Here is a 22,060-nt window from a genome sequence, read left to right on the forward strand (position 1 = left end):
GCAGAAGAAATCAATGGATCAGTTGGAACAGAATCAAGCCGCCCTTCGTGAGGAAGTAGATCAACTGAAGGTCAGTGTGGAAGAGGTTAAAGGAGGTATGGCTCAGATGCTAGAGTTCATGAAGGCCCTCCTAGACAAACAAGACAAAGCAAAAGAGGTTCAGTCTGGGGATACCCTGGTTCAGGATGAGATCCCCAATGACGAAAACCCGCTGCTAGGATTTGTTCCAGGCTTTGGCCCTGCTAAGGACAGACCTCAAGTCCAATCTGTTAGGAGATCTATCCAATTCCAAGAGAAAGGAGAGGCCTCCCAAGAAGGATTTGTCCCCACTCCACAAACAAAAGGGACAACCCGCACAGTGCGCATTCCTGCTAGCAATGTCCCTAAGGACGATGATTACCTGGATCTACAATACGGAGTGCAAGAGGTGGACAACTCAGACCAAGTACCTCAAACACAACAGTCTATTCCTAACTCTAGGGAAGACTCCAAGGGTAGTGAACAAATCAAGGCACTGGAGGAGAGACTAAAAGTGATAGAAGGATACGATGTCTTTGATGTGGATGCCTTCGAAATGAGTTTGGTCTCAGACTTGACTATCCCTCGCAAATTCAAGATTCCCGACTTCGAGAAATACAAAGGACTCACATGTCCGAGGAATCACTTGCGCATGTATGTGCGGAAAATGGCTGCTTACGCCCACGATCAAAAGTTAATGATACATTTCTTTCAAGAAAGTTTAAGCGGAGCGTCTATTGACTGGTACATGCAATTAGAGAAGTCCTCTGTCCGAAGCTGGAATGATCTGGCCAACACCTTCTTAAAGCATTACAAGTACAACCTGGACATGGCACCCGATCGGATGCAATTACAAAATATGTCACAGAAGAAGGATGAATCATTCAAGGAGTATGCCCAAAGGTGGAGGGAGATGGCTTCTCGAGTCCAACCTCCCCTAATGGACAAAGAACTGGTGGACATATTTATGAGCACTTTGCAAGGACCGTACTACGACAAGATGGTCGGAAGCATATCTTCAGGGTTCTCGGACTTGGTAGTCATTGGTGAGAGAATTGAAGATGGAATAAAAAATGGGAAGATACAAGGGGCACCCTCAGGTTCCTATCACACAAAGAAGTCATATGACGAAAAAAAGGAACCCAACACTGTTGGAGCGATCCTGGTTAATCAAACACCAACACTACAACAGAAGGATCAGCAAAAACAACAGGGTGGCCAACGCCCCTGGAGGTCCAAGCCAAAACGATCATTCACTCCATTGCACATGCCGCTGTCTCAAGCTCTACAACATTTGCTCAGTCAGAACTTGGTAACTCTGCTGCCTCCATACTCAGCTCCGGCTAACCCCGCTCCCGGGTACAAGCATCATGCTAGGTGCGCTTATCATTCAGATAGTCCTGGTCATGATACAGAGGATTGTGGGCCATTGAAGCACAAGATCCAAGATTTGATTGAAGAAGGGCTCATTGAGTTCGAAGATCCTAGCAAGTCTAACACCATAGGTGGCTAGAAGGAGGATTTCTTAGATCATTAGTTTTGTTTTCATTCGCAATTTCTTTCCGTTTGTTTAAACATTAGTCTTATGACATATGCTATGTACTTTTCAAAAAATCATTAATGCATTGCTTACGTTTGTCTTGATTCATTCCTAGTGTTCTCACTATATTTAAAACTGTGTTTTTACTTGGTTTTCTTCTTTGTGATATTCAACTCTCGATCAAAGTCATACACCTTTTGAGGGAGAATGACGAAAACGATACCACAATTTCATACACTATGCTTTCGAACAGACCGTGTTGACGATGTACAGGCATTTGTTCAAATCCCTAAAAAATGGAGATATAAGGATGTTAATCCCTCGTCAACCCCTTTGAGCTAAAAGAAGTAGGAGTTTTCCTTCATATAGAATAAAACCCTTCATACATAACCTGGGGTAGGGTAGCTGCTCAGTTAACTTAATTATTCCAAGTTGTTCCTTTGAACATAATCACCGATGGTTCCCCATCATCATTAAGTCCGGCAGTCAATATCCGCAAAGAAAAAAGAGAAGGCAATGCAAAAGCCCACTAAGTCAAAACCTATTAAGGAGACTTAGGCAAAATTGGGGCATCCCGCTGACTGTAGTTTTAAAACGAACAGTTCAGGCAAAAGTTGGGGATAACAAAGTCAAAAAAAAGGTTACTATGAACCTCCGACAAAAAGGAAATACTACAAAAAAAAAAGGAGAATGACTGCCTTTGCAGATAAACCTTTGGTTTTTGAACCATCATAAATGTCAATGTCACAGTTCCCAAACTCTTTTGGAGACTAAACGCATAGCTAACTGAGCATAGGACTGAAGAACATCACGAAGATTGGGATGGGTACAAACAAACTTTGAGCCTCTATCTTTTGTTTCTTTAAACCGTGAACCAGGCCACGTTACAACCTTTAAAAGTCCTAACTGAAGCATGGTTAGTTCGAAAGCATAGCGTTACTAAAGGTATCCCGACTCCTTAAGGTCTACTATAACTCTTGAGTTGATATCACTTTCTTACAAAAAAAAAACCTTGTTTTACTCAAAAAAAAATGTTTTCAAACTTTCAAGACAGACGTATGCATTTGCATTTCATTATAAAGTACACTTGTCTATATAGATTTAAATGTTAACATCAGGGAGAAGTTGCATGGGGCATGGCTAACGGCTAAAAATCCTACTGACTGACGAAGTAGCTTTAAAAATTCGTCAAAAGAAGAAACATCCCTTACGCATGACTGGGATGGCTAATGTGTACACGGGGCATAACCCGTCATTATCCCATTTACATGTGGCCATCTAATCAAGATCCATGGAATCTCTCAAGGATGCTGAATAGCCCATGGGGCAAGCCCATCACCTGGGGGCACGTTGCAAAGATCGCTCAGTATCAGATGATGTCAATGCCACTCTCACATCCTTTTCAGGAACATTTATATGGTACTTTTCAATCTCTCCATATAGTCTTCTTTAAGGCATGTTCAAACACCCCTTACCCTTTCTAGGAGCCTTTTTCAGACAGTCTTTTAAAGACTCACCTTCTTATCCTTTCTATTTTTCAAACCCTTTCAAACAGTCTTCTCTAAGACATATTCCTCACTAAGAACCTTTTCTAGGTAGTCTTCTGTAAGACATCTCTTAACTTTTTCAGTTAGTCTTTTAAGACATATTCAAACTTCTCTTACGCTTCCAAAAAACCTTGTCAAACTTTGTTTAAAGTACAGAGTCTTTTCTAAGACAATTCACCGTCCTTTCTAGGGGTAATCTTCTCCAAGATGTCTTTTCCTAAGTTTTGTTTAAAACACCACAAAAACAGTCCTTGTCCTCTATAGGAATATTTTTGACACTCCTCACAAACATATCCCTTTGAGCTTTGTTTAAAGCGCAGTCTTGTTTAAGACAATTTCTCATTTTTTCCAAGGACCTCTTCAGGTAATCTTATAGCAGACATCATCTCATTCATGAGTACTCAGCAAATCACTATCCGTCAGGCGCGACTGAAACGCATGACTCAGTATCTGCTTCATATTCAAACCAACACTTAGCATCAAGGAGACCTCTAAATTGGTCTAATCACAGACGATCATTCCTGATAAAAACCCTTAGATGGGGAAACCACGGTCAGAGGGTTTTCCTAGAACAGGGGCATACAATCCAGAATCCTATTGACTAGGGGCATTCTTTTTCAAGAATTCAAACACTGGGGAAATACATATTCAAGCAATACATGGTGAAATTCGAGTTCCCTCGAAAGGTCCCTCCTTCAGATTAAGGGGCACGTCTCTCAAAATTTCCAATATTCGGGAAGTCACATTGGCATCATACAAAAAGCATTGTTGCATATTTGATATTCTCACGCCTGTACCATTCACATCCCGCAGTGTGGGATAGGCATACATGCATAATTCTCATTGAGAATCTCATTACATGACACATGCATCATGACATTGCATAAAACTAACGCTACCTTTTCAGGTCACTTCACTTCAAAAAGATGTTATCATCAAATTACCACGCAAACATGATCGTATCAACGATTCAATCTTAACAGATACAATTCCAATACTTCATTCCAAGTCTTTCTTCAAAGGCAATCCAGAAGCAATCAAACAGTTTCTTACCTTTCCAGGTAGTCTTGTCCAAGATAACTATCCTAACCTTCCCAAGCAGTCTTGTTTAAGACATATCCCAAACCTTTCTAGGTAATTCCGTTTAAAACGCTCGCATCCTTTATAGGAATCTTTTTAGATGGTTTTGTTTAAAACGTTTCATATCCTCTATAGGAATCTTTTTAGATAGTTTTGTTTAAAACGTTTCGCATCCTTTATAGGAATCTTTTTAGATAGTTTTGTTTAAAACGTTTCATATCCTTTATAGGAATCTTTTTAGATAGTTTTGTTTAAAACGTTTCATATCCTTTATAGGAATCTTTTTAGATAGTTTTGTTTAAAACGTTTCGCATCCTTTATAGGAATCTTTTTAGATGGTTTTGTTTAAAACGTTTCATATCCTCTATAGGAATCTTTTTAGATAGTTTTGTTTAAAACGTTCCATATCCTTTATAGGAATCTTTTTAGATAGTTTTGTTTAAAACATATCGTTCTCTTTATAGGAACCTCCCTAGGTAATCTTGTTGAGATATCTCGTATCCTATCCAGGAGCCTTTCCAAGTGAGTCTGGTGTAAGACGTATTACATCCATTTCAAAACAAAAAAAAACCTTTTCTAAGTCAGTCTTAAGACACATCATGCCTTTCTAGGTAGTCCTCTTAAAATATTTATCCAATCTTTTCTAAGATACACCTAGTTCTTTTATAGAACTCTTCAGTTAGTCTTCTCTAAGACATTCTTCCTAGGCATTGTTCAAAGCCTAAGTTTCTCCACAACAATCTTCAATACACCCTGTTCAGGAATCTCTTCAGGTAACCTTATGCATCTCCCACAGATCTCCTTTCCGATGCAAGCAAATTTCGGGGCATTTCAGTGTCCAATCATCTTCTACCTCTTCAGGTTCAAGAAGATTGAACAGGGGCAGCTGTCATACCCCAAAATTTACCCTCCATGTTCCATTCACAATGATTCAAGGTTCAAGATTCAGTGCCAAAGCTTTGCTCAAACAATCCCCAAGATCCACAGTTAACTGATTCAAACTTAAAGGTCAACTGCAATCAAAGCATGATTCAAACTATGGTCATTGGTCAAACATCAAGTATAGAGGTGCATAACCATCATTTGATCAAAGATTGATCATGATTCCATTAATAGAAACTCAGAGATGAACAAATGCAAAAAGGTTCAAATTAGGGTTTCTTAGGAGAAAGTCAACCCAACTTTGACTGGGCATAACTTTCACATGGAACATCAAAAATTCCCCACTCAAAGCCTATTTTGAAGGAAATTGGATTCTCTACAACTTTGTCTCTCACAAGCCAGGGCTAGAAATGATTCATTTGAGAGATACAATGCAAAAGATTACAGGTCATTTTCAGGCATCCTCCAAAAGCAGTTTTTTCCCAAAGAGGATATGATCAAGATAAAAGCTCCAAATGAAAAATATATTCCAAAGTGGCTTGTAGAGGACCTCTTGAGGTTTCCAAAAAGTCTTAGAACTCCCTCATAGCTTAAAAATTGAGTGAAATATGATTGATCAAAGTTGGGTGATTTTTGAAGGCAAAATGTGAAAAAAGAAGGTTCAAATTGAGAAATTTTGCAAATGGGCCTATGGTTTTTTGATGCAATCTTGGTCCACAAGTCATTAGCATGCCCAAAATCATTTGCCACGAAATTTAGCATTATGTTTGATTTAATATGATTTTTTATTTCATTTTAATGATTTAAATTAAGATAAAAATCAAATATTATGGTAAAGGAGATATTTTGATTGATTCCAATCAATATTTATGACTGAATGCAATATAATTTCGTGACATATTAATTGGGAAAAGATTGGCACAAGTTGGGACCAAAATAGAAGGTTTTGAATCAAAAATAAAATCAAATTTCCAAGATTGGCAAGATTTGATTCAAGAGGTTTTTGGACTGTTTTGTTTAACCTAACACAGGCTTATAAGTATCTGAGGAGAGGCACACGAATAAGGGTTCAGAAATTGGGAGAAAGAGGCACATTCAAGAACACAAAAATCTTCATAAAACTCAAAATCGGTTTGGTAGAATCGGGGCATCTCAAGGAGTTTTAAAGATTGCAAAAGTTTCCCCAAGAGTTTCTGAACGTGTGAGGATCATCACGCTGCAACAACAACCCCAGATTTGCCTCCAATAAGTCAAAGTAAGTCGCTTCGAATTCTGTTTCGATTGGCATCATATAAGCATGTTCATGTTATGTTGATTGTATATTTGGCTTCTCCTAATTGCTGTGGTTGATTCTGTTTTGGTTTGATTGAAGTTTTGTGCGTTCTAGCGTGATCGGCCATTGGAGGCCGATTCAAGCTTTTAGGGCTAAAATTAGGGGTTTCTCATAGGTTTGAAATTGGGCTAGGAACATAGCATGGTTAGATTCGTATGATAGAAGGGGAGGGATTCAAGGGGTCGCGAACTATTTTTTTGCAGGGGTGTGTTAATCGCTATTTTCCAGGTATGGGTTTGCTACGAAAAATCCCAAGTAGATTCGTAGCTAATCTGCATTGTGTTTACAGGTCTCCTTGGGGAAGACGATGATGTGTCCCCCCATCACTGGTTCATTTGAATTTCGCGCGTTAAATCCTTTTGTTTTATTTATATAATTGAATAGTGGTGAATCTTAAACACGCGCGTTGCGTGGTTGGGGTGGTAACGAGTAGTTTGTGTGAGCATGGGGGTGGGGGTTCGAATCCTCGCTCCCACATATTATTTTTCTGAATTTTCATTCTTGATCCTGTGTGTCTGCATGCTTACAGTTCACCATACACCCTCAGGATCTGATCCCTTAACTCAGCCACGCCTTAGATCTAATGTACCCAGGATCAGTCCCTATAATATGAACCCTCAAGACTGCCACATTAAATCACAACCCTAATAAACTAAATTAATCTTAATTAATTTATTTGATTTATTTAAATCATTTTAAAACATTTGTTTATATAATAATAATAATAATTTATTTTTATAAATAAGTTAATATATATTGTAAAATGTTAAAATTTCAATTTATTGTTCGTGCCGATTAAGTCGATTAATCGCTATGGGCAATAATAATTTTAATGTTATTAAAATGCGATTAATTTCTATTTGATTAAGTGGTTGCAATCATCTTATTGATTGTGATGATTAATCCTCTCTCGTTCCAGATTTAATTTGTTATTATTTGTAATCGAATCAATCGGTTATGAGGGGTAACAATACGAAATAAAATTCACAAAAATAATAAAATACAATAATCCGTTATTAGTGATAATCGAATCAATCGATTTGAATTGGTAATGGTACAAAACCCCTAATCTTTTGACTATGGTGATCAAACCCATTGATCATTGCGGTTAATTGTGCCAAATCAGGGTTGTACGCCCCAAACCTTAAAATAATTCTAAAATCCATTCAAACTTCAAATTCAAAAATACAGATGTTTATCTACGATAGGCTATTCAAAGCCTTCAAACCTTCAAATCAAATTTCAAACCTTAAGGGCGTACAACCCGTCCCCCGAACTACGTTGACTCTGATCCTCCATAAGGAGGTACGTAGGCACTTGGCAACAAGGCGAGTCCCCCTCTTCCAAACTCTAATCATGTTCATATAATTAGCCTTTCAACTCTATTAACTGTCTGTCATCTTTCTTTATCTTTTGCCATAAACCTTTATCTTTGAGATGTTAGCCTTTAGGAAAGGGTTGGGGGTGCCTAACACCTTCCCTCGACCTGAATATAGTATCTTACCCCGATCTCTATACTGCGTAGGGTTTCCTATTCGCCCTTCAGAATAGGTGGCGACTCTAATCTTTAATTTTAGGGCAGGTTGCTACAATTTCCAAACGCCATTTAATTCACACAGTAAGCAAATATTTTCAAAATTTACATCAGTTAAAACAATCGTAATATACTGAAAAATACGTCATTTTAAAGCGTCCTAATATATTTATGATATTAGCCAAAAGAGTATTGTATTAACCAACACAATTTTCAAATTATTTTGAAAAAGATCTCTTTGAATTATGCTAGAATAATTTTAAATTTTTTTTCACAATTTAAAATATCTATAATAAATTAACATTTATTCATTCTTGTAAAAAAATAAAAAACATATATTAAAAGGCCCAAAAGTAAAATATATATTCAAATGTTTGATATAAGTATAATCTATTCCCAAATATTAAAACAACTTTAAAACTAAAAGGAATTGACTAGATAATTATTAACAACTTTATATGGTTACATAATATAAAGAGTTTGTGTCGGGCCTATGTAGAGCTGACTGTTTGTGAATTATATTGAGTTGAGCACATTTCTTGTCCCCTTGTGTACAATAAAAAAGCAGTTACGTCAGTAGTCTAAATTCAACCGAATATGGTGATTACTTGGTTCAAATCTTGTGTTCTTGTTGATATAATTATTCTATAACAGCAATTATGCTTAATAATTTTTAATAAGAGTAACTATATCAGAAGGCACAAAACAATAACTTATCACATTTTCAACGAAGGATACTTAAGTAATTGCTAAAATATTTCTGTAAAAAAATACAAACATGACCATAAATTATGGTATACTTTTGAAATAACAAGTTAAAATGATGGTTAATTAACTTACCATCTACTTGGAAAACTGTGAATTGGATTTTGAGGTATCTAGACACTAAGGAGAAGTATTTGTGCTTTAGTAAAGGTGAATTAAAAGTACCGAGCTATATAGATGGAGACTTTGTTGGTGAAGTTGATCATCAAAGAAGTATCATCGATTACATATTTATTGTTGGTACTACAAGTGTTAGTTGGATGTCAAGGATATAAAAGATTGTTGCTCTATCCATTACATAGGCCGAGTATGTAGTAGTAACAGAAGCTAGCAAAGAGTTGATATGGCTTCAAGGATTGTTGACAGAGTTGAGATTCATCCAAGAGAAGAGTGTTTTACACAGCGACAGTCAGAGTGCAATACATCTGGCTAAGAATTCACATTCCACTCTAGAATGAAGCACATTAATATCCGTTATCACTTCATCAGAACTCTGCTTGAGGATGAGATACTAACAATGAAGAAGATTCTCGGAAGCAAGAACCCAACAAACATGTTGACAAAGATGGTGACTATTGATAAATTGAAGTTGTGTTCAACTTCAGTTGGCCTGGTAGAATAACATACCATAGAAGGCTCCTGCATGATCGAAGTGTGAAGACCGACTGAAGTCAATCTTCAAGCGGGAGATTGTTGAAAAAGTAATTGTTTTCTTAGTATTTGCATGGTCATTGTTTTCTTTTTATTATTTAGAAGTAAACTTTGAGTGAGAGAAATTCTTAAATACAATGTGTATTTTATCTTTCCAATAAATAAAAAGTCTGCAGCAGCCCGTATCAATTTTTGTGTTTATTATTTCGCATTTATATCGCTATTCTACGAATCTCACTATGATAAAATGTTGCGTAGTTTCCTAACAAATATATGTTTTAGGGGTGTTCGCGGTTCGGTTTGGATCGGTTTTAAGGCAAAAATTCATATGATCCAAAAATAAATTTACTTGCGCTTCGGTTTGATTTTGTAGGATATGTTTTTAAAAAATTGATCAAATCCGATCTAATTTAATGTGCTTTAATTTGGATTGATTTTTATATATCAAAATTATAAATTATATTTTTATTAATATTAATACTAATAAATCATAAGATTGACATAATATATGACAATTTTCCAACACACCCCATGGCCTACTTTCGCACCACTGAATTGACAAAACTGTCATCGTGCGTTCGTAGATGCATCTCCGGAAGCACTTTTTTTGAAAAAAAATTGGCTTTTTCCGTAGATGCATCTACGGAACCCTTAAAACATAGTCAAACGTGAGATTTTCCCAATTAATTGAGAAAATCTCAAATTAATTGAGAAAACATCTACGGAAAATCCCTAATTTCATTATGTTTTAACGATTACGTAAATGTCATAAAACTTAATTAATTTAGAATTTTCTCAATTAATTGAGAAAATCTCCAATTAAATTACAAATCTCGTAGTTACATCTATGGAAAAGTTTCTAAATTAATTGGGAAAAATCTTCCGTAGTTACATCTACGAAAATGTTTGATGGATTTTGACAATAGAGTGTTCCGTAGATGCATATATGGAATTTGAGATTTTCCCAATTAGTTGGAAAATCCCAAGTTTCATTATGTTTTATAGCTTTCGTATATGCATCTACAGAAGGAAACAATTTTTTTCAAAATATAGGATGCTTTCGGATGTGCATCTACAAAAACAAGGGATAAAATTAGAATTTTGTGTGGTATATAAGAGACCCGTGGGGTGGGTTGAGAAACTTTCTAGTATATATCATATACTATATTAGAAGTTAATATTACAAAATGAGAATATCAATTATGGTTAAAATAAATGAAATAATAAAAACAAATAGATTAAACCAAGCAATGAAATAATATTAAAAATAATAATTATCATATAACAACGTAAAATATCGTACTAATAAAAAATAAATAAGTATAAAAATATATAAATATGGTTCGGTTCGGTTTGAATCGGTTTTTAAAAATCAATTCGAAATTTGATCTGAATCAAGCGGTTTTTACATAATGACATTCAAACACATCTAATAAATTTTAGTTTTTTACGGTTTTTGAATTTTTTATAAATTGATTTGTGATTTTTATTTGGATTGGTTGGAATTTCAACACCTCCTATATATTTTAGTAATCATTTACAGAAAAAATAATATGGTAAATATTTTTTTTTGAAAGAGCAAAAACAATATATTAAAAAGAAAGAGGCATAAGAGATGCCAATTACAAGTAGGGATGTCAATGGGGCGGGGCGGGGGCGGGGGATACATTCCCATCACAATCCCCGCCCTCGAATCTATTCCCCATCCCCGCTTCGGATCCCCGCTACGGGGAGATTTTGTCCCCCATCCCCGTCCCCGCGAATCCCCGCGGGTCCCCACGGATCCCCAAGGTTCATGCGGAGATTCATAAACATGATTTATTTTATTTATTATTTTAAACCAAATTAATAGTAAAAGCTTCAAAAATTAACTACAAAAAATTTAGAAATTATTACTTTATGATAAATATATTGTTTTAACAATATTTAATCTATAATATTGAGTGTTATCATCACCAAAATTTCAAACTAATTTTTTTTGAAATAATCATTTAGAACTCATCCTTTTACTAACAATACATGTATATTTTAAATTTGTGTATAAGATAAATTATATGAAATGACAAATAAACTTACATAATAATTTAAAATTATATATAAATTAAGGACATTATGCTAATTGAGGCGGGGCGGGGACTCCACGGGGCGGGGGATATTTACGCCACCCCCATCCCCGAAGTGCCTTCGGGGAGACTTTCTTCCCCACCCCCGTCCCCACGGGGGAAAAATTCCCCGTCTTTGGGGCCCCAAACAGGGAATCCCCACAGGGATCCCTGCTAATGGGGGCAAGTTGACATCCCTAATTACAAGCATGGCCCTAGCACATATGTTCATGACAGTAGGAATCCCACTCTAGATTTTACAAGACTATGTTCATCCACCTGAACCTAAAAGTGATGCTAACAGCAATAGCCACCCACAGACTGAATACTAGTGTAAGCTTTGTTAAAGCAAAAGTTAAAGCAAAAGTTTGTATAAAAAAAAAAAAGTTAAAGCAAAAGTTATGCTGTTCTATGTCAAGCAGGAGTTATGCTGTTCACTGCACCTTCTTATCTCTTCATCTTCTTCGGCGTACGGTAATTCCTTCTATATCTCATCAACGTTTCTATTGTTCATTAGAATTTGTTTTTCTTTAAATTTCTATTTTAAACCCTAAAAGTCATTTGAGTTCTTCAAATTTGTATTTGAAACCCTAAAATTCATTTGATTTGTTCAAATTTCTCTTTGAACCCTAATATTAATTCAACTTTATCGAAATTTCTATTTTAAAAATATAAACTAATTTGAATTTTCATTTACAATTTGAAGCTCACAAATTCACAAAAAATGTTAAATGGTTGATTCTTATAATTAATAGGTATGTTTGATTCTCAAAAATACATATTGGGATGCGAGCCTTAGATTTGGATTGGCAAGGTTGTTTCTGTTTGTAATTTTGATGCTGATATTCAGGATGAGGAGCCTAATCACTATATTGGTTTTCATGTTTTTAATATTTTTTTAATATGAAGGACTAGATGGAGTATTTAATATTTGTTTTTTGATAAATGAAAAAGAATATATATGCAAAGTGTAAAAAATATCCTATTTCAATGTAACAAGTTTTAGCGCATATAACAGCTTGTTGTGATTCTTCTTTTTTTTCATATACATTATTCATGCTATGTTTGAGCTTTTCATATGCATGCATGGCCAAGTTGTAATTTGTCTGAGGAGGGTTAATAATGTAAATAAAATTGATGATTGTGAATATTCGAATTGGCTTTACCATACAACACAAACTGCATTATATTTTCCTTGACTTTGATTCTTATTGTAATATTGAAGCAAGTAACAAAGTTAGGTCCATTATACTTTTCTTATACTATTCAATTTCCTCATAGAAAAACACGTATATAAGTTCTGTCCAGAAATTTAGAACTTGATATTCCTTCATTACAATGACTCTAGAATATTGGCAGCAATTTGATGGTGACGTTTCATGTTATAAATTAAAGCAAATCAGCTCCTTGAAACTCAACTCAATCGAAACCAAAGTTACAATTACTTTCTCCTCTCAATTCAAGCAATGAAACTCAAGAAGAGAAAAAAACTATATTCAAAAGGGAAGCTCCATACAACAATGATTTCCTTGATTAATAAGGTGAGATTTCTGTTGGTCATGTATTTATTTTACCAATTTTGAGTTCATTGATTGTTTAATTTCCTTCGTCAAACCATTGTTCCTTCTTTTCTGTTGATGCAATTGAGCATTTAAACCATAAATTCACAATCTCTAGGTATTTGAATTCATCGCCTATTTTGTCCTATTAATAAAATTTTATTTTAGCCTTTTATTTAGTCAAATGTTGTTATTGATATAAGGTTGTTGAGATTTTATTTTTACATATAAAATAATTTTTATGTAAATAAATAAACTAATACGTTGCATATCTTTCAAAGGTGGTATTGCTACACCAAGACAATGGCAGAAAAGAATGCCGTGGAAATTGCAAAAAGAGATGCCCTTATGGAACCATTGTCAGAGTCACCCTCTAATGCTAATGTTGCATATAGAATTTTTGGTACACTTTAACTTATGCCATATACCATTGGCTTTATATAAATAAAATCAAAATTTTTGTGTTATTTATCTTGGTTTTATTTGTTTAAGTTTGAAGGTGGTCAAATGAAGGGTAACTATTGGCTAATTGTGGACGTGAGGAACGTAGCAAATGCATTACTTTTGGCTTACGAGAATCCTATAGCCAAAGGGAGATACATATGCACGTCCCACACTATAACCGAAAAATATCTGAGAGAGAAGATGAGGATTTTAAATCCCAACTTAAACTTACCCCCCACAATGTAAGTTTTGAATTCCAATTACTTTATAAATATTTGTTTGATTGGAATCTTATATATATTAAATTTTTTAATTTAACTTTTATTTCACAAAAACTAAAATTTAAAATAAAAAATTAATAAAAAAACATTTTATGCTTAGTAACTGCGTTGCGCGGGTCACAATCTAGTATATTTAAGTATATAAGTTTCATTGTTAGGTGCGTCGAAGATGATGATATCTATGAGGAGGTGAATAGCTATGTTGATTAGGAGGATGTTAAACGGCAGCTGAGCTCTATGAAACTGTAGATAGATTTGGGTTGGAGGTTCAAGCTCTATACATGCTATACATTTTCTAAAGCAAGTGTTTGCGTATATCAGGTTAATTATGTAGCCAGATTTGGTATTACAAGTCGGAATTCTCTCAGAATTCAAAGCGAAGGTTGAATAGTCGGAATTCTCTCAGAATTTAAAGCGAAGCTTGAAGATGCTGCTTGTATTTTGTATATTAAACTGTAAGTTACTGTTAGCTTGAGATTAGGGATTAAGCAGGCCATTTTCACAAATGAGTCTACATCAACTTAGGCATGTGCAGCCTGAATGGTAAAACGGGCCCTTGACACTAGTTATAAACAAATTAAATTATTATAATATATGTAGCATTATGAAATATGATTATTGTGTTAATAAAAGTATAGTCGGGTTTTGTTTCGTTTCGGTTCTCCTCTCTCCACTTTTGTAATTTAATCCTTGCAATTTTTTCTCCAGTTTAATAGAAAATGTTGCTCAATTATATTTGAGACATGAATAAATTTAACTTAATCATTCGAGTAAAACATCTTTGGAATACATCATGTAAAATAAGAAAGCTGAAACTACAACATCAAAACATCTTTAAAATTCAAACAAATCTTGAGTAAGGAATTGTTGGATTGCCGAGATTTCATGAGCCACTTAATTCCCTTTTAGAAGAAAAAAAATCAAACAGTTCAAGCATAAAACAACAGTCATATTTCTTTAACAAATAGAAACATAAATTCAACATGAAAATGAAAATAAAAAGAGAATAATATTGATATCATTTATCGCTTCTATTCCCAACTCACCCCCCTTGGTTAGCAGTTTTGTGACTTGGTATATAGGATATTGAAGAATGTCGAAGAAATAATCAGCGCCATTTTAAGCTGCTTCAGCTAATATAATTTTTAGATTTGCAGCTAATATAACTTTTAGATTTGTCGCGTGAAGTAGAAGATTGTGGGAACCTATCTACTCCATATAGTGGTGTCTTAATAAATTAATTTTGTTGGTGGTCTCTTGTAGAATATATAATAGAATCAAAGAGATGTGTTATGATTTGCTCAATGATTATCAACAGATTAGACTTAGAGATGCACAACCTACCTCATCCATTGGTACAACTATTATTGTTGATGACGGGGCTGAATTTGATGCATACGTTGAGATGGTTGCAAAAAATTCGAGTTCAAGTGTTAAGTATGAGTTGGATCACTATTTGAAGGAGTCAGTTATAAAAAAAACTCTAGATTTTGACATTTTGATTTGGTGGGTAAATAGAGCTGTGTATCAACATTTCAAACAATTGCAAGAGTTGTGTTAGATATTCCTATCTTTACAATAGCTTCTGAATCGGCCTTTAGTAATAGATGCCACCTTAATTTCACGTAGAATTCCTTAATTATTTAATTTATTTTTTGTTTTATGTTTTATGTTTTTTTATATTATGTAATATTATTTATTTTTCATGTTTATAATTTTTGACATTTTCTTAAACTATTTTTGTTAATATTTTTTATTTAAATCTATTTATATAAAGTAGTCATTAAAATATGAGTTAAAAGGTAGTGCACTGACAGTATAAAACTATTTTACACTGTCATCCAATAGGGAGTCATGAATATGTCATGTCATTAAAGTTTTTTTTATATAAAAGAATGTTTTAATTGAATGCATGGTGGTGATTGGTTGACAGTGTAAAAATATTTTACATTGTCAGTGCATGATCTCTTTTCTCTTATAATATTATATAGGGCTTAAACACCAACTTATAATATTGGCCCAACAACACTTCTAAAATAGCCCACTAGCGATAAGAGTGTTGGTTTCTGCATTCCATCTAAATTCAGTGTTTTGCAAAAGTGAATAGAACTCGTGAAACATTGCTTGTAGGCTATGCATTTTTTCCTTTAGTTGTTCTTTTTTAAAGGAATAATTAGTTATGGACCATGGTCTGTCCTCATCAAATGATCCCTGCATGTTGATTTGTGTGGTGGTGGTGTTTTGAGTCAGTTTCAAAGCAAAAGCAGTAATAGTCCCACATCAGAAGTTCAGCAGTAATAAGGGTTGCACCCCTAGTGCGATTTCTTATATACAATTGCTTATTAAAAAAAAAGAAGTTCAGCTTAAATGCAAGTGTATATGAATAACTTTTATACCATAATTTACAATTCATTAAACATTGGGCTCCTCATAAAAAGAATAAAGACTAAAGACTCTAGGTCCAAATCAAAATTTTAATAATTGATTATATAAATAATAAATAATTAAACCAATATTTAATTAATTACATAATTAAAAGTTGTAAGGGTTGCCATAGATAGATAATTTTTTGGATGGGTTGTATATTTACCCTTTAATTAATTAATTAATAATTTGGAGATGGGTTGTATATTTAACCCTTTAATTAATTAATTAATAATTTGGAGAGAAACATTTTAGTGGAACAGTTGAAATTAGTAGTGTTTAAAAATATGGTTAACTGAATTGTGTATACTTGAACCGAATTGCGTTGCACCATAAAAAAACTAAACTATTTAAATGGTTAATGAACTGAACCATCTAATTTAAACAATTCAAATTCAGTTTAAAACTAGTTCAGAAACAAATTCCTTTTATAAATTGGTTTAATTATATATAGAAAAATCTGAATTTTTTTAAATAAAAAAATTAGAATTTTTTTTCTGAAAATATAAAAAAAATGGAAAAATAATTTCGAAAATTTTTTATTCCAAAAAATAAAAACAAATTTAAAAATAATTTTTTCTGAAAATATAAAATAATTAAATAAAAGATACTGACTAAAACTAATGAGAGACGTTTGAATGAAAATTATTTCATGATAATAATATTACAATGTGATACATTTCACATAAATTTATATAAATTCTATTTACTGTTAACTTAAAATTCTATTTCCTCAATAAGTATTTCTTAAAAAAAATTCATGTTGTCATAATAACATATATTGAGGAAATTGATATTTACATAATAAAATAGAATAATAGAAACAAATTTTAAAGTTGATAGTAAGGAATAGGGGCAGTGCTTCACCTGCTTACTACTGATTTCTTGTAATAATTTTAATGAATTATTAAATGAGTTTAATTTATATGCACTGACATTTTACACTGTCATCCAATAGATAATCAACAAAATATTTTATTATTAAAAAAAATTAAATTTGAAATATAATTTATTCTGATATATGGTTGTAATTGGTTAACAGTGTAAAATAATTTTACATTGTTGGTGTGTGAAACTTTTTCTCTTATTAAATTGTGTTGACAATTAAGAGAAGACTTTATTGTATATATAAAATTTTGGATCACTCTTATTTTTATACCTGAGACGAAATCTTAATATTGTAAGAGTAAGATATTTTAGTTGTTATAAATTCCCATGTTAAAATGGTGATAAATACAAATAATTTTTGTAACTAATAAATACATTAAGTTGATTGTTACATCAAGATCATAAACAAAGTGTTAGATTATAAAAGGTCAAAAATATATGAGTTATCACAAAAAAAGTTAAAACGATAAATAGAAGAAATATATCAAAATGTGTGCTAATATAACTCATAACTCATCTAGAAAGATATAGAAATCAAAAATCAAAAAATTTATGGAAAAAAACTTAAGAAAAAAATTTTGAAAAAAAATTTTGTCTGGAAAAAAACTCTGGAAATCTTTTTTCTAAAAATATTGTTTTTTAATATACATTTTTTATGAAATTAAAATAATTGATTTTAAAAGAGTTCAAAATATAAAATTAATTTAAAATTACAAATCATAAATGTGGTTTGGTTCAGTGCAGTTCATGAACTATGAATACCCCTAGTTGAAACTGAAGTATTATAGAAAATCTAACATAATTGCCGCAGCTTGAAATCTCTATTCTTCTTCTCTTTGGCTTCATCTTCTCCTATCTTTCATTGCATCTTTTCGTTTTGCTTAAAAATGTCATACATTGATACTCCCTCCATCTCACAATAGGTGTTATCTTTCATATTTTTATTTGTCTCAAATTATTTGTCCATTTAGAGTATCAGTGTAAATTTATTATTTCTTTCCATTAACTTACTTTTATTTATTATATTTTAATACATTTAAGTATTCAACTGCTTATTATTAATAAGGTTATTTTAGTAAATGAGATTCATTTTATAATTGAAATCAAAATAATTAATCATTCTTTTTAAAAATGTGAAAACTTCAAAGAAGACACCTATTGTGAGACGGAGAGATGTAAGTATTAGAATAGACAAATAGGATATTGGACTTTATTGTTTACATTACATGGGCTTAGGTCCTTTGATTAGTTACAGCCCACTATGTATATATATTTCCTTGTTTCAATCCAATGAAAAAAAGGCGGGAATGCCAATTCATTCAATTTTTCCCTTTCTGCATTTTTCATCTCTTCCAAGATACTCATCTTATCTTGTAATAATAGGATCAACTGTTTACCTGAAGAGATACTTCGCCATCTACTCTCTTTTCTCCCAACCACAGAAGTTGTTGCCACAAGCGTCCTTTCACATAGGTGGACAAACATTTGGCGTAATGTTCCCACTCTTAATCTCACCGACGTGTTGGTGTATAATCGAGAACTATACCTCCGATTTAATGAGTTTGTCAACTCTGTTTTACTCTCACGTAATTACATCAAGAGTTGCATCATCCACATTGGTTTAGATGACTGTACCCGTCGTCCTGGTTTTCTGAATCTGATCTATTGGATCAATGCTGTGGTACAACGCAGAGTCGAGCATCTTGAAATGTACGGTGGTATTAATCTCAGATTGCCATATAGCATTCTCACTTGCAGGACCCTTGTGGATCTTAGATTTCATGGATTCAACGTGAATGTTTTTTCTTGCGTTACACTCCTCTCCCTCAAATTCCTTTATTTATTGGACTGTAAGTTTACAAATGCTCGCGATTTAACCTTGTTTTTAGCTGGATGTCTGATTCTCGAAGAATTATATATAAGTTCAATTGAATGCCATTCGAAGGAGTTTCTAAACTATCAAGACTGTGGAAGGTTAGACTTAAAAAAATTGATGATAGCGATCATGCCTGTCACTTGTTGTCATTTATCGTTGAAAGCACTTCATAATTCTATTCTTATTTCTTAATAGTTATTTGTCTAGGTGTATCAACGTTTTGATGAGATACCTACCTTTCACAATTTGGTAAGGTTGAAACTTTACTCAATCAACTATAATTGGAGTTTGTTTGTCCAAATGTTGAATCATTGCCCTAATCTTCAAAATGTCGCACTTAGTCAGGTTTGTCTAGTTTAGAAATTTAGACATTCTATAAGAAATTATTATTTCATAGTTGTGGTTTATTTTATTTTATCTATATTAATAGGGTCTTTTTGGTGGAGACGGACGGATAGGCGATACCAAAGAAAACTGGATAAACCCTACATTTGTTCCGAAGTGCCTTTCGTTACACCTTAAAACTTGCATAGTTAGTTATTTATTGGGCTAAAAATATGACTTTCTCATGGCAATATATATCCTTAAGAATGCGCGAGTTTTACAAATCATGACAATCACATGCCATAATGATCCTAAATCTGAGAGAGAATTTTCCTTATGTCCAAAGGCCTCTCTTACATGTCAACTTCGTTTAGGTTTGTTAGTTTGAATTTTGAACTTGATGGTCCTGTATGCAGACGATACAATCGTTACAAGCAAGAAGACTTGAAAAAATGTTTCAGAAATTAAAGGACTGTTGCACCGTAAAGTTGGACCCTTTCGTTTCAAGTATTTGGGGTTACCGATCAGAGGAGATCCCCCAAAAGAGGGCATGTGAGAACATGTTTGTTCTGCTTGATTTGATGGTCTCTGGTGCTACATTGAAGATTTATTAAGATTGTGCAATGTTGGTCTGAGCTTAACTTTTGTGTGCAAGTTTTTTAGGTTTTTTCAATTAGTTATGGTGTAATATTGTATTGGATTGGTTGTTAGTGGTAGGAGTTTCTTGCATAATATTCTCTTTGATTTATCCTTTCCACATCCGGTGCTTAGTTTACATATTTTTCACAACACTTGTTCAAATGCACAATAATAACTATATATATTATTAGTATGTTTGGCTCGATCCATACGGTAAGAAAAATATATTATTAGTGCACATTTCTTCCGGAGTTGTATATGCAGTTTTCAGAGTCATCACCTCATCATTTTTAGCTGTCATAGTTCCCAGAATTGCATCTGTTTGAATCAGAGCTTCTTGAGCTTTAACTGCGTGCGTGTGTTCTGTCTTCTTTTAGGCTATGTTTGGGAGTTTGGAGGAGAAGGGAGGGGAGGGCTTTGGAAAATAGAAGGAATTGGGTGAAAATGATAAAAAGATTTTGGGTAGGAGGGTTTGAGTTTATTCATAACACCAAAAACCCCATAAAATGGGGGAACTCAAAAATTGTATTGAAGGAGGACTTTGGAGGGTTTTGAAGGGCTTACATAAATTTTACAAATATGTTATAGATTGTTATACTATTTTGAAAATTAAAAATTTAGTAATGATAATAACTCTTTTATCATTCTAAACAAATTTATTTTTTCAGAAAATGTCAAATATTTTCCTATATTTTTTTAAAATTTTGTTTTTGGAAGTCTTCCCTTCCCCTCCCTTCCAAACTCCCAAACATAGCTTTAGAGTTTAATTTTTGTATATTTAAACAAATTTGTTACCGTAGAATCACAACGGAATTTTCATAATTAAAAATCTATTACGTTTTTCTCATATCTTTCTTCTTTCATCTTCATCTTCAACCATAATTATAAAAAAAAAATCTAAAAATTGTCTTTCTTTTACCTTTTGCTACTGTTACCGTACTACTATCAATTAGTATTGTCAATTGTCATATTCAGTATCACTCAAATTAGAATAAAGTGAAAATTCCACAACTTCACCTTTTTTTTTATCTTCACACTTTTTGGTCATGTTTGTCTAAATAATTGGTTTTATTTTGCACGTAATTGTGTGCACTTTATGAAAAATATATTTGTTGTTGAATACTTTTGTAGTTAGCTTTATCACGAGAAAATAGTGATAGTACATGTTTTTAAAAACTAAAAAGACAATTTAGATAATGAAATTCGTGAGTTAGAGAGTATTAGTCACAAAGACAAATTAAAAATTAGAATGGATGTATCTGATGTTGGATTATAGAAAAATTGTCCAAGCAGCATAAAAAGAATTCAAAAGACCATTTGCTTGTGAATGAAGACATCACTTTTTGTTATATGCTATCCCATAAGAATCTTATCAAATCATGCATCTTGTTCCTTTGACACCGAAAGAGACATTCTTTCCAATCACCTGATTGATATTTTCCGGTAACCTTACCGATGCACAATAATAACTATATATATTATTAGTATGTTTGGCTCGATCCACACGGTAAGAAAAATATATTATTAGCGGTCCTTCCGGAGTTGTATAAGCAGTTTTCAGAGGCAATGGACAAAAGCTAAATTGGCAAACATGTATAAGCCTGGTAGGATACCTCATATACAATTTTGGAGAAGCTAGCATACCTCATATAGAATTCCGGTCCCCAATTTTGGAGAAGCTAGCATACCTCATATACAAGGATTTCATTTAAGTGACTAATTTCACTTCCGGAATGATACCGGGTAACCAATTTTAGTGACAGCCAATTCATGAAACACCAAAACAAAACAAATAAATAATAGGCATGAGTATAAAGTATAGTAAAAAGAGAATTTGAAAAGATAGGAGATGCCATTAGAATAATTATTATTGCTGTACCTAAAAATTATTTCTTGGAAGCTTTGTTAAAGCAAAAGTATTTTTAGGCAAAATTTGTTAAAGCAAAAGTTATGCTGTTCTATGTCAAGCAGGGAATAAAGAATATACAGCTTGTTGTGATTCTTCTTTTTTTTCATATACATTATTCATGCTATGTTTGAGCTTTTCATATGCATGCATGGCCAAGTTGTAATTTGTCTGAGGAGGGTTAATAATGTAAATAAAACTGATGATTATGAATATTCGAATTGGCTTTACCATACAACACAAACTACATTATATTTTCCTTGGCTT

At 33.0% G+C, this 22,060-nt stretch overlaps 1 protein-coding gene across 3 annotated transcripts; it reads left to right on the top strand.

The window, feature by feature from the left end:
• Positions 1-11,738: 11,738 nt before the first annotated feature.
• On the top strand, positions 11,739-14,393 carry LOC131655073 (uncharacterized). 3 transcript variants are annotated; one of them, XR_009299650.1, is made up of 5 exons: positions 11,739-11,926; positions 12,801-12,993; positions 13,293-13,414; positions 13,504-13,697; positions 13,895-14,393. XR_009299650.1 is itself a non-coding variant. In XM_058924975.1 (4 exons), exons 2-4 carry the CDS (start codon positions 13,315-13,317, stop codon positions 13,944-13,946), a joined length of 339 nt encoding a protein of 112 aa, XP_058780958.1. In that variant the 5' UTR covers positions 11,969-12,993; positions 13,293-13,314; the 3' UTR covers positions 13,947-14,393. The 3 variants fall into 3 exon arrangements, 1 of the variants encoding a protein (XP_058780958.1); XM_058924975.1 differs by lacking the exon at positions 11,739-11,926 and having other exon boundaries at positions 11,969-12,993; positions 13,511-13,697; XR_009299649.1 differs by lacking the exon at positions 11,739-11,926 and having other exon boundaries at positions 11,984-12,993.
• Positions 14,394-22,060: the final 7,667 nt, after the last annotated feature.

This window comes from Vicia villosa, linkage group LG3, assembly GCF_029867415.1.
Source record: "Vicia villosa cultivar HV-30 ecotype Madison, WI linkage group LG3, Vvil1.0, whole genome shotgun sequence".
Classification (NCBI taxonomy): domain Eukaryota; kingdom Viridiplantae; phylum Streptophyta; class Magnoliopsida; order Fabales; family Fabaceae; genus Vicia; species Vicia villosa.